This window comes from Lepisosteus oculatus, chromosome 19, assembly GCF_040954835.1.
Source record: "Lepisosteus oculatus isolate fLepOcu1 chromosome 19, fLepOcu1.hap2, whole genome shotgun sequence".
In the NCBI taxonomy this organism is placed as follows: Eukaryota; Metazoa; Chordata; class Actinopteri; order Semionotiformes; family Lepisosteidae; genus Lepisosteus; species Lepisosteus oculatus.
In genome coordinates, this window is record NC_090714.1 from 11,647,651 (window position 1) to 11,660,869 (window position 13,219).

The 13,219-nt window shown below is 45.9% G+C and overlaps 1 protein-coding gene across 2 annotated transcripts in view; it reads left to right on the forward strand.

Annotated features, from left to right (window-relative positions):
* Nucleotides 1-67: 67 nt before the first annotated feature.
* Nucleotides 68-13,219, forward strand: part of LOC102689943 (protein kinase C beta type) — a 149,528-nt gene continuing 136,376 nt past the window's right edge. The window contains exons 1-2 of one of the 2 annotated variants that reach the window (XM_069181007.1): nt 68-498; nt 1,135-1,166. In XM_069181007.1, the coding sequence (XP_069037108.1) occupies nt 326-498; nt 1,135-1,166 (205 nt within the window). In that variant the 5' untranslated portion in view covers nt 68-325. The remainder of the gene's footprint in view (nt 499-1,134; nt 1,167-13,219) is intronic. The other variant, XM_069181006.1, reaches the window with a different exon arrangement.

A 13,219-nucleotide genomic window follows, 5' to 3' on the forward strand; every position in this document is an offset into this window, starting at 1 on the left:
TCGACTGAATGTCTATGGACTCCGGTACATACAGGGGCTGAAGTATAACGGGGAGAGGCGGGGTTTGCTATAACCACATGGTAAGTGGTAAATGTAGTGGGATAGCGGCGATGCTCTGCCTGCCTCTCACTGTACCGGTGACAGCGCAGGGAGCGGGCGTGTAGTGTGAAGCGGGTTCAGCCAACACTCGCTGTCAGAAGCGAGGTACTGTAACTACAGTATAGCCGCACAGACGGGCGCGCTCTCGCTCGCCCTCTCTTCCTTCAGAGACAGACGCACGGCAGAAGGCAAAAAAACTTCTTCATTTAACACTTCCGTGTTCAAAATGGCTGATCCGGTGCTCGCGAGCAGCGACGGCGAAGGGGGCGAGAACATCACCAGGTTCGCGAGGCAGGGGGCTCTGAGACAGAAGAATGTCCACGAGGTCAAGAACCACAAGTTCATCGCCCGCTTCTTCAAACAGCCGACCTTCTGCAGCCACTGCACTGACTTCATCTGGTGAGCCAGCGCACGGGCGGACAGTAGCCAAATTGTCAGAGCCACCGGAGAGGCGACTTGGTCTAGCTAGCGCAGGACACAGGTGCCACCTAGATCTCGGGACCCCAAAGACCACTTGTGACCACAAGATGGAATTTGAACGTTAGCAATGTGGCTTTTTGATCCGGAGCGCGCAGTGCAGTATTTATTCGTGCATGCCTTCCCTTTATTTCGTTATAATGATACATTTGCATGAGCGGGGTTCTCCAGTTGAGCTGAACCACCAACACCACAAAAATGTTGAACAACTAAAATGAGCGCACGGCATTCTTGCGACCGAGTCATGGGGAAAATCGAGGGGGAAAAATAAAGACTGAGCCGTTTTAATTTTGTATTCGGGCTCACGCCGACAGTGTTTTTTAGACAACTTTGGGAAAAATGTGAACTGTGTTGAGATTTGATTATGTCTGTCAGTGGCTCAACGTTAGAGAAACGGAAAGCTGATGATCAGCGCAACAGCTTGGATGTGTGCAGCCCGTTGAGTGTCTTGTGCATCTGTTTTGAGATAGTTCAGGCTGTGCCGAGGCTCCGTGCACATGATGGCTCTATATGCCCTGTCCTTCCCCTTTCTAATGGCGATATTCTCTTTGATTTCAGGGGTTTCGGAAAGCAGGGGTTCCAGTGTCAAGGTAGGCGAACGAGCATTGATAATGCACCTTCTCAAAACGCGCCTCTTCGTTACACGACTGCCCGTCTCGGGAGTTTAAAAGCGAGGACTCCGGCCGTTGTGCTTGTATTCCTATGGAAGGCTGAAGCCCAAGAGCGAATGACGGGTTTGATTGTTCCTAGTTAACAGGATGTGCAATTGTATTCACTGCTGTGGCGTAAAAGGTGGTACACCGGTACGCTCTCCGCTCGCCTGAATTTGAAATTGATGCGCGTTTGCTCTCTTGCGCTTCAGATCGCGAATTTATACCACGCAGGGTTTAGACAGCGGAGGCGCGCAGCTTCCCGAGTGATGTTCAGACACCACGGTTCCTATCTATGGCTTTTTGTTTCTAGTGGAGGAAAAAAAATGGCAGGTCCGCGTTCCGCAATAGCTGTTGCCTGCAGTTCGATAGCCCCGGTAACACAGTCAAGTCAAACTGCGGCAGTGTTGCTGTGGGGAGCTAACGACGATTGCGCGACGTGGCGGTGGACGACCTTGCCAAGCGAGAGACAAAAGATGTGAGGATACCGTAGACAGCGATGCTCCTACGGTCATTAAAGATCAGCGTGGCGTAAAGGAAGAGACGTATTTTGTTCTATACGATAGAAATGTGCACCGCAGTCTTGAATGGATTTGTGAATGCATGGTTCTGTATTTGTTTCCAAGATGCACCTGTATGCTTTCTGAGGCGATTCCTAATCCGTACAGATTAAGCCCTCGTTACAGCTTGTTTTCTTCTCTGATTGATCGCTGTTGTCCAAACTGGAATGTGTCAGGAAAGAATCACGCATCCAGATCGACTTCAAACGCAAGCGCGCATCCTTGCGTTTCTGGCGCTCACTGTTGATCAGCTTTCTAAAACAAAAGTACATCGAAAACGATCATGAAGTACAAGCTGTCAAAACCCTTGTTCATGCATATTTTATATTGGCCCATAAGCTAAAAAGCTTTTTTTTTTAAATGTTTTTATTTTTTGTGCAGCCTTTTGTTTCTGTGAAGAAAGCAGTACATTCAGACACCTTCGAAAGATGTGCGAGGTGAGGGTGCCTGCAGTCAAAAACATTTCCTCAGATCTGCGGACGCCAGTAAACATTTACAATGCAGAATCGCTAGTTAGAAAGTTTGAAAAAACAAGGATTTGCCGTCGTAGATACTGTACACTTGTAGTACACTTTCCTTCCTGTGCAAGCATGTCCTGTTGGCGTTTTAGATAAAGCTCATGAAATATAATTAAAAAAAACCACCCCCTTCGTTTTGTTTCAACTCCAAAGCGCCTATAAGTTTGAATTATAAAGTTACGTTTAAACAATAAAACAATACATTTTTTAAACAATAAAATCATGCAAAGTCCAGCTTGAAACAAGCAATCAGTCGCTATTTGCTGCTTGTTTGAAATACAGAGCGCTTTGCAGAAATACGCACTGTACGGCAGATGCTTTCTGCACAGGTAGAGCGTACTCTTGGACACCGCGGCGAGAGGACGTTATGAAATATGACATGACTTTTTATTTTGAGGAAGTTGCTCTGGTGCCAGCGCCACGAAAGGCTGCCCTTTCCTGTGGTTTGCGTTTCTCAAACAAACAAACAAAACGCGATGTTGCCGGAGCTGAACGGTGCGCTCTGGACGGATGAACTGGAGGAGAACGGCGTGACAGAAGCGCTCGCCGGAAAAAAAAAAACACCTTCCCTACATTGCGCGCCTTGCTGATATCGTGAAATTTACACACAGCACACGGGATGATTCAGACGATGCACAACACTGTGGGAGTGTTGAGCAAACTGGAGGGAATGTGGAGGATGAAACGCGCGAGAGAAAATGGCTGATGGCTGTTCCCAGCCCAGTTTGGCCAATCTTGGAGCTCCAAGCGCTCTTCATGAATCACCTTCCATAGTGAGAATATCGTGGATTTTACATAATCCTTCAATCGTTGTATTGGCTGGGAGGGGAAGGTTTAGTAAACGGCGAAACATGATTTATTTTGTTGGCACAGGCAGCAGTGGCTCAATCTGAGAATTCGACAACTGCTTGGCTTTCTAATGCAAGCTGTTGCAAGTTAGCAGGCTATACAGTATCAGTGGTGACACAGGAAATGCGCTGACGGGCTCAACAGTTTATTCTGCACACACACACAAAAAACACCCCCGCCTCCCCACACCCCCTCCCCCTGTAGACTCATACTGGAACCAGCAGACAAGAGGAAGGATTTCCAGCTCACTTCCACTTTTACCACACACCTAGAACGACAATGGCAAGCACGAAAAAAAACCAAAACAACAAACATGGTCGCCAGGGCCTTGATGGGCCAGGGTGTCACGGCAACGGAGGTCCTGGCTGGGTTCGTGTCGAGCAGTGGTGCTTGTGGACTGCGGTGACAGAAACCCACCCTTTTCCTGTTTTCTCCTCCGAAGCGAGACAGCTAATCGGCACGGGGTTGGTGGAGGGAAAGTTCTCTCAGCCTTCGGATCTAGTGGGTTGAAGATTCTGCGCAATCTTTTCTCATGTCTCAATTTCCCCCCCCTGTGCGTCCCACACCAGTCGTCCTGCATCGAACCCCACAAGTCCTGCCTGTCCTTAGTCTGTTTTTAGTTTTTTTCCACCCCTGTACAGCTGGAACGACACATAACCAAACAGTTTCTTTAGAATCGAATCTTAAGAGATAGACGTGCTACATCTCTACGGTCTTCTGGCCTGTGTCTCCTTCTTCCTGGGTGTCTGTGCCAAATTCTGGAACTTGCAGGGACAGAGACATGTTTCTAAAGCGTTGTCTTTATCGTGTTTCGTGTGCCAGCCAGCGCTTGTCAAAAAAGAGTCCCTCAGACACTGCCTTGTTATCTGGTTTTCTTTAGAATCGATTTCTTCTTTGTTTTTTATAAACTGCCCATCACAAGGCATGCCTCATTTTCAGAAATACAGCTCCAGTTGCAAAGACAGATTATCAAAAACAGGGCTGGGTGCGGTCTAATACGCGCTTTTTACTTTAAAAAAAAATTGCTGCTCTGCTATAACAGCCTTTACAAGGTTATCAGTTAACCATGCACAGACCTAGGAGGAAATGGATTGTATCACACATGATCTGATAACCATTTATCCTTATGACAAGGGCCCAGTTGCCTGCATTCCAGGCCCCGAAACAAGAATTATGGATCAGATCGGGACATACTTTAAACATGGAAATATACATTTTGTTTTCCACAACGGCAGCAAAAACAACAGACCTTGAGACAAAGGTTAATTTTTAACTCTAGCACATTAATTAAAGTTATAATTAACTTATTTGGCTGACCCTCTCCTCCAAAACGACAAGCTTTCACTTTCATACGCATTTATTGTTCCTGAGCTGAGTGTGCTGGAGCAACCTGGTAAAATGTGCTCCAGCCTATCTGAACCCAGAGTCAGAGCCCCAACATTTTATCCTCACAGGGCACAAAGTACTGGGGATTTTATTCCTACACTACAAAGTTTTTGTTTGCCGGGTTCTGTTTTACTATGGAAAATAGTTTTTTTATTCTTTTGCATTTTTTGATGAACTGCTCTACAGTTAGTTGTTCAGTGTGGCGCAGAAGTCGTTAAAAATGCGCTCAAGGCAAGGTCTGTTAAACGTTTTCAGAATGAGAATAAGGAGCTGCGTGTCATGGAAATATTAACACTTTAAAACGGACCAGTGTAGCACGATGGTCTTGTACTAGTCTTGATTTTTTGCTGTCTCGCACTTTTTCATCAACTCTCACCCAGGGAAACCGGGAATCTGATAGGCTGAAGGGCAAAGGTGCCCCGTTCTGCTTTCGAAAACCAGGTGCGTTTCCAGGCAGCTTAACGCTTAAGGGCCTAAATGAGCTCCTTATTAGACCAGTTCGACAGCCTCTGCTGTCGCTTCAGGGGCTGGTGATGTAAAGAGACCTAAAAAACATGCAGGCACGCCAGCTCTGCGGGAGCATTGTGGGACACCCTCACCATGCACTCCGCTGAAACAGCTACGTCGATTGGGAACGTGCGAAGGATGAGACACATGGGCTCAGTGCCTACAATAATTATATAACCTGTTTTTGCGGTCCCGCGACGCCCATCAGCTGTGTGGGTGCTGTCTCCGGAGCATTATGCTGACTGTGGGGGTGTGTGAATTGTGTGGCTGGGTCAGGGGTCAGGGGTCAGGGGTCAGAGCTCCCCTTCCTGCTTTCGATTCTGAGAAGTGCCATCCTGTGCCGTTTCTCCAGTGCCAGGGAAGGTGGCGAACTGCCCTAATGCCCCACTTCCAGTGGGTTTAGGATGGCAGAAACCAGGTCATTAAACCCTAGTCCGGTCAGTCTCTCGGTTTGACTGTGGACGTCTTGTTTTGTATAATATCTGGAAGCTCTTCATTATCTCCCACAATGTTTTTTTTTCTTCAGTTTTAAGATTTATAAAGCGTTTTCGCTTGAGGTAACAGGAAGCAACGCGGCGAGGTTTTGGCCTTCTGAAAATCAATTTCAAAGCATATTTCATGATGTGTAATGGGCTCTTAAAATGATGAAACGTTTTAATCTTCGGCAGAAGGAGCTGGATAACCAGCACGAGGGACTGGCAGAGAGATACGGGCAGTGTATTGCTTTCATAGTTTCCACTTGTATTTCGTATAACCTTGTCTGGAATAATTTGCATTTAATTACCTACTATAGAATATCTTTGTAATTCATGAAAAGACTTGTCAAAGGAAATGCAGAAGTGAATAAATTTGAGCTGATAATTTTTTTGGGGGAGTGGGGAGGAGTTAGTTGGATTTTGGTAGCAGTTTGCATTGAGTATCAGTTCGTCATTGCATGTTGAAATTTATTAAAACGACTTGAAATGAAGAAAAGCAATGCAGAGGCACGATGTGGTGGTCAGTGGTGACTGTTGGTGAGGATTTTTGGATCAGGTCCTATTGTAGTTTTTGTTCAAAACTGAAAAAAATGGAGGCTCTTCAGTCTGTCAGTGAAGTACATCTTCCTCATCCCCAGAATGTATCCTGTTGCTCTTTTCTGGACTTCTCCAGAGCAGCTGATCAAAGTTGTACACGGCATTTGAAATAAAATCATACTTGTGCATTGTATACCACAACGTATACTTTGTTTTAAAACATATATCCGTATATTCTTTCATATTCTCTTGACCTTTTTGTTTATTCAACATTAACACCAATGCCTTCCCAAAAAAAAGGGTTCTGATTTTGGCCCAGGTATTGTTGGTAAAAGTTTAAAGACCGGACAAGAGGAAAATTACACGATAACAATCCTAAAAGTCTGCTTGTAGTGTGGTTTTCATTGCATAGACACAGAAGCTTTTACCGTTAATAGCTTTTCAATTCCACATTAGGCATTAGAATATATTTTTGACTAATTGAAGAGTGTAAAATTACTGTGCACTTATTGTGAGAGCTTTTCGGAGATGATCTGATAGCTACGATGACCACTGTTTTCCAGCACGCTTTTCACATCCTTAGCCCTGAGGTTAGTGGCTTATTCCATTGTCTATGAAGAGTTGTCTAGGACTTGTAGTGGGATGTTAGTATGTCAGTGAAAATCTATCAAGCGATGGGCCTGTTCTTGGGTCTTTATAGTAAAGAGCTCGCTGCTTGGTTTTTGAACTTTTGCCTTCTCATCCAGCAATATCAAAGGCTCATGCCTTAACATTTCTGCAAAGCACTCTCTGTTCTTTAAGCAAAGCTTGTTTGTCTCTAGTAATCTATAGGAGTGCTACACTTTGTGCAATGCTTCTACCTTTGCATTCTCTTTGAGGGTATCCTGCCTCTGTCCCCAGCAGCTTCAGCATCTTCTGCAGGCATAGACACCTGCTTCTCAAATATTACTGGTCATTGAAAAAAAAACATTTTTTTTTTACAGTTGTACAGCAGAATTGGAAGGCAATAAAAGTTCTTCTTTTTCTCAAATCAAATGCTCTTCTTGCATTTTTCAGGAATTCAAAGGCAACTCTTGATATAGTTTAATCCATGACTCCCCGCCCCCCCCCAGGTGAGAATCCTCACTTTACTCAGAAATTGCCTCTTCGGGCTTGGTGTTGCTGAAAGTTTGTATTTGCGGTTTGTTTTGCAAGACCTTGCAGTTGTTCACAGTCCGTTAAATTTCATCTGCCTGGTGTTTGCGCAGTGCTGATTTTGGTCGAAATCGTTTTGAATTCCTTTTGGAGTGTTTGCTCATTCTCCTAGTGCGGTGTCGTCCACAAATATAACTGTGCCATGCCGAGAGCAGACAAATCTGGTTCTCTGGCCTTTTCCAGACCCTCATCTTTTTCTTAGGTGAATTCATCGTTCCACCACGAGCGGACATCCTGACAACAGAAGGCCCGTCTCTGAAGCATTGCTTTCCAACATTAAAATCGCAGTTTTCAGGACCTGAAAAGGCATTTTTTTTTCTGCAGTGGCTGTTTTTCTTTTTAGCTTCCTTCATTTTGCTTTCAAATTTTGAAACCAGTGTCTGGCTGAGGCGGGGTGGAATTGAAAGCAGCTGTCAGAGACGCACGCAGGACAGGGAAGTCTGGTCCAGTGGTTCGAGCGCAGAACAGGTTCTCTGTCTTTTTTTTTGCCCTTCTCGGTTTGAAAACCCAGAAGCACTTCTGCCGGGAGGGACAGAGTCTCCTGGGTGCTGAGGTGAACGGTGGCCTCTTCTGGGTCTTCATCAAGATGGCCTCGTTCATCCACAGCTCTGGTTGTCCCCAGTTGCCCAGTAACAGCAGGAGCGTCTGGCTGTGTCTGTGCTAACCTGTAGCTTCTGCTGGTTTTTCCAGGCGAATGTCTGGAAAAGTTGCCAACAGGGATGAAATGAGCATTTTCCAGAGGGTAGTCAGTTAAAGATACACACGGCCCTCATTAAGTACAGTAGGTTTGTTTTAGAACTATGTGTCTATATAACCTCTTCAAGAAAGGTGCATCTCTGCAGCAATTAATTTTTTTTTCTTTCACACTGTAGATGCTCCCTGCTTGAATGGTTATGGTAATGGCATTGTTGGCAGTTGGTTTCTGGCTGTGCTATTATCTGCAGCAAGGTATTCCCCCTGCTCGTGTTTTATCCTTTGGAAAAGACCTAAAGCTGAGGCCCTGCTCTTAGTGTTTTATTACCTTCTAGTGAGTTACATTAGGGGCCTGTGACCTGCAGTGTCTGCTCACACAGTCAGTTCATGTCAGTTGTACTGGTGTGCAATCAACACAGCACAGTGGGATTCCTTATCTCATCACGAATTTAGTTATTTCTGGGCCAGGTTAATAGTCTTATGTGCTCTTTTGGAGACAATATCACAAGCTTATCAGAAGCTTTCTATGATGCCTAGTCTTTGGGGGTCAAACTGGGAGTGAAGGATGAAAAATCTACTTGCTTACCGAGCCACGGACTCCAAATCAAGTACCACTCTCCTGCACAGATGTGAAGCAGAGTGTCCCACGAGCTGAGACTTCGGTCACCTTCTGTAAAGCATGTGTACCGTGTGGAGAATCACGGTATCTTCAATTCAGCTGTACTTGGCAGCCAAATATAAAGTGATTTGTATCTGTGCTCTCCTTTTTATGCAGCTTGCCTCACCTACGCTGTGAATCCTACAGCGTTCCAGTTATAATTCCAGAGCGCTAACTGCTGCCCCACGCTGCCGCCACCAGAAACTCTCTTGCTCTGAAACTCCCGATTCTGCAATTGCTATTGGATGGGCCAGCTACTGCAGAATGGGTGCGTTGTCCGAGAACTACTGCAGAGTGCAAAGGAGTTTTAGAACTGGGGAGCATTTTGTGTTGTAAGGAGACCAGCGTACAGCCTGCATGCTTGTTGCTGTTCAGATGGCAGATAGCAAGTGCGGAAATGTCTGTCCACGTTATCTAACCATCTGTCCCTCAGGGGAGCCCTGCACCTGATGGAGCCACCCTGCGCGTGGCAGAAAATAGCTGCCGATGGTTCTGATGGTTGGCTGGGAGAGTCTGTGTGCTGAACTGAAACTGCTCCAGGTGAGGCAGAGGCCTCCCCACAGCACGAGGCTGAGCGCTCTGGAAACCCCCCGCCTGAACCGCCGCCCCCCTCCCTCCCTCCCTCCCCCTGCCTCCCCTCCACCTTCCGCTCTCTTGCTGCTGAATCGCACCCATGATTCTCAGCTCTCCTGCAGCCCCCCCCCTCCCGCCACAGTTGAACTCATTCAAGCTGATCAGACTCTCTGCCGTGCAGGTGCAGACCTCTCCTGCTCTCGCCGAGACCAGGGCTCCGAATGAAAAGCCCGATTCTGCAAGGTTCCTTCCCTGACTTTACAAGGCGAGAAGGAGATCCGTCAGAAGTGCTGGCTGTGGTGCCTTTAACGCATTGTTACAAAGCGTGTCTGTGTAGGCATGTTCACTTTCCCTTTCTCTCACTTCCCCTGACGGATGGGTGGCATCCAGACTGTGTGCATGTTCCTTTAGGGATGTTTAGCACATCTGATGGCACAACTTCTGATGTTTGGCACTTCTGATGGCACAGCGATTCAGGACAGGAGTTCCGAATTCCGGGAGGCAGATACAATTTGATACTGTGCTCAACAGTTATTCAGCAGAGGTTTTTATGAAATACAACTGCGTCACTTGAAGGTGCAATACAGCCGCCATGATACACGAATGGCCCTAGAGCAAGGTGGTTGTCGTATCTTTAGGGGTATTGTCATTACCAGTCACAGGGGGTTCTTGATAGTCTGTGTAAACCCAGTCTCTCTCCAGGGGAATTGAGTCGTCTGAATTTGATGTCTGCTAGCCCCGGTCATGTGGCAACAGTCCTATATCTTCACCTAACAAAACAAATTGCTGTAGCTCATCTTGCTATCAGTCAGGCTCAAGCTGACACATTCTTTTCCTGCTGAAAAATGAGTGAAAGAGCCTTCATGGAAAGACCCAGAAAGCCAAGCAAACAACGTCTAAGGAACAGCAGAGCTACACCAGCTGTGGGTGAAATCTTGAGTTGCGCAAGAGTAGTTTACAACAGAATTAGAGCCTTACACTTCAACAGTGTTTATGCAAATTTTCCTATCTCTTTAGGCTATTTTTACTCTCCTAATTACTTGAGAAAACTTTCAGGATTACGAATGATAGGGTTGAAAAACCTCAACTGCGAAGTCTCATTTACTTTTCCATTGTGGCTTGTGATGTGTTTTAGCAAGTACCCTTGGCAGCCAGCCATTTATCTTCAGAACACAAAAATCATATGTAAATAACAATACCACATTATTATATTTCGGAACAGTTACAAATGAGAGGAGGTTATTCAGCTCATCTTGACCGATGATAGTAGTTAAATTATCCAGGCATTTCTAGAAGGAAGCCAGGGTATCGTCTTCAGTGCATGGATATGTAGCGTGTTGCATTCTCCCACCACCCTTTGTGTAAAGACGTGCCTCCTGTTGTGGTGGAAATCCCCGAAAGAAGCTGGAGTATCGGCTTCTAACACATGGGTGGGTGTCTTGTTCTGTCCTTCGGTTGGATTTGTCGCTTTTAGGAGGCTGTGAAAAAAATCTTCAACATCTTTCGCGGGTGTGTCTATTCTGTCCAGGGTATAATTGGATGTGAATGCTGCTTTTCAGTGCTTAAGCCTTGTAATCAAGTATATACACATACGAATGCAAATCGTAATTAGTAATACAAGCCAAAAACCAACCTGATTAGGTTTTCTGTGGGCTTTTATCCCCTTAAAGAAGTTTAGGTAAGGTTAAATAAACGTTTTATTTATCGACCATACTTAACTTTCACAGGGATAGTATCTGCCTTCATAGTTTACATATTGTGCTAATGCTCTGTGGATTTCTATGGTAAGAGGCGCAGGTAGCTCCTAGAGCAGTTTCCCCTCTGTGTCTCAGATGTGCCTTATCAGGAGAACTGTGGTGAAACAAAGATTCCTGTTGCTGGCAAGCTGTGACTTGCTCTGGGGGGCTACACTGCAGTTAAGATCCGAGTAAGTCTGTGCTGTGGATACTGTACGTCCATTGACCCACTAACAAGAAGCAGCTTGCTCCTAGTAAAGATTTGGACAAAACTAGGGCCGTCCTGGAGGCACAAGGCGGGAGCACGAGACTGAATGGGACAGCAGCACAGTAACCATAACCTGAGTCACTCTTTGGGCTGTCGTTCCTTCTGGCCACGGGGAAATAGGGTTCATACTGGGAAGAAACGTGCACAGATTGGTGTGGGTAGAGCTGGTAATGTCAGGATCTTTGTTGATCGTTTTGCATGTTGTCTCTTGGCTGCAGGTGCTTTTTTGTTCAGGATGCCCAGTTAACACAGTCCTTCCAAATTGTGAAAAACGGGCCTGGAGAGTGAGACTTTTTTCTTCTTTCTGGATTCCCGGGAGGGGTTAGAAAAAACCTTGTGTTCGTGCGGAGCAGTGGTCAGGGTCCTAGACGTGTCCTTGGAAAGCTTTAGGTCCGGATCCCAGGATGGCATAGCTATTGTAGTCTTGAGCAAGGTACGTCTTGTACACAACTCCTAGACTATGATCTCCGGGGCTTGCCTCCTTCAGACAGGGGTGACCAACATGGAAACTCTCATTGTGCCTTAAGGACCGTGACCCTGGGACCCTGGAATACTGGACTTTCTGCCCTCTGGAACTCTACACACACAAACCAAGGACAGCACCATCCCAGTAAGTGCACAACGGTGTTCCAGTGCACTGCTCTTGTTGTAAAGGAGAATAGTTGGGCGTAATTACAGAAAGGAAGGTTTTGGGTCCGTCTGAGTTTCCACAATTGGCGGTATCTTCAGAAAACCGAGCTAGGGCTGCTGTTACCCTTTTAAAGAATGTTTCTCCAGGGGTTTTAACAGGACACCTGCACCGCTGATGTCTTTTCAGCGTTCTCGAGCTGCAGGATCCTGTCACTTGATGTTTCCTGATTCTTGCACGCAACAAGGAACAAGGAACTAGGGTGGATGGTGGGACATGAACAACAGGGGAAATAAATGGTAGAATACATGCGTGTTGCATCACTATTTAACCGGTCCACTTTGTGCAAACGCGATCGGCTTTAAAATAATCACATGGGATCAAAGTGCTGTGCAATGGGAGTCTTGTGTGTCCCATCCCTGTAGTTTTCCTTGGCTGCTGTCTGGAAAGACTGAGCTCCTACTTGCGGTGAGCCAGCAGGACCGACGTGCGTTCTGTGGGGAAAGGGTCTGTGTAAAAGTGCCAGGTGAGAGCTGGGAGACGTGCCGTTCGCACCAGGAAGCTGGTCAGACGTGTCTCCAACGTGTGACTGAGCACACGTGTTCTGACAACAGGAGATGGGCCACGTTGGCCTTAGGACTTGTCATACAGGCAAGCCTCCAGGAGCTGTGCTGGTGAACTGTTGCATTACGAGGTGACTGATATCGAGACTGCCTGCTGCAGCACACCGGCTGAAGGCAGCTCTCTTCATCACAGACCACTGGAGCCCGCCATCTCTGGATGACACTGTACAGACATGACCCAGCAGCTAATAGTCAGAGAGTAGGGATTTCTGCACATTTCCAGTAGGAATTTTGAAGTACGTCCAGTAATTGTACTATGAAAGATATCAGTGCAAAAATAAAATCTAATAACCACTAATGCAATTAATAAAAGAGTCTTGAGATTCATTCTTAATTACCAGTTTATTAATCTTTCCACAGGCACGAATAGAGTTCTAAGGCGGAGACTTTTAGCATTTTTTATCCGTATTGATTTAGCAGATAAGGTCTGCTAGAATCTAAAAGTGTTGCTGACAGCAAAGAGGGTTGGTAAGAGCAGGGCTGCTGAAACCAGTGACAGTCACGCCGATGCTAGCGAAACTACTGATGCTCATAATAATAATAATAATAATAATAATAATAATAATAATAATAAACTTGATTTTATATAGTGCCTATAAAGGTGGCTTCTTAAAGCGCTTTACAGAATGACAACAAGAATAAATAAAAAGAATACACAAGATAAAACACAATTTAGCAGCACCGTGGATGGTGGTACTAAGAAAAGCAGAGGGGTGAAGAATGGAACCAGTTCAGTAAAGGCTTTTCTAAAGAAGAGTGTTTTGAGTCTGGATTTGAAGGAGTTTAG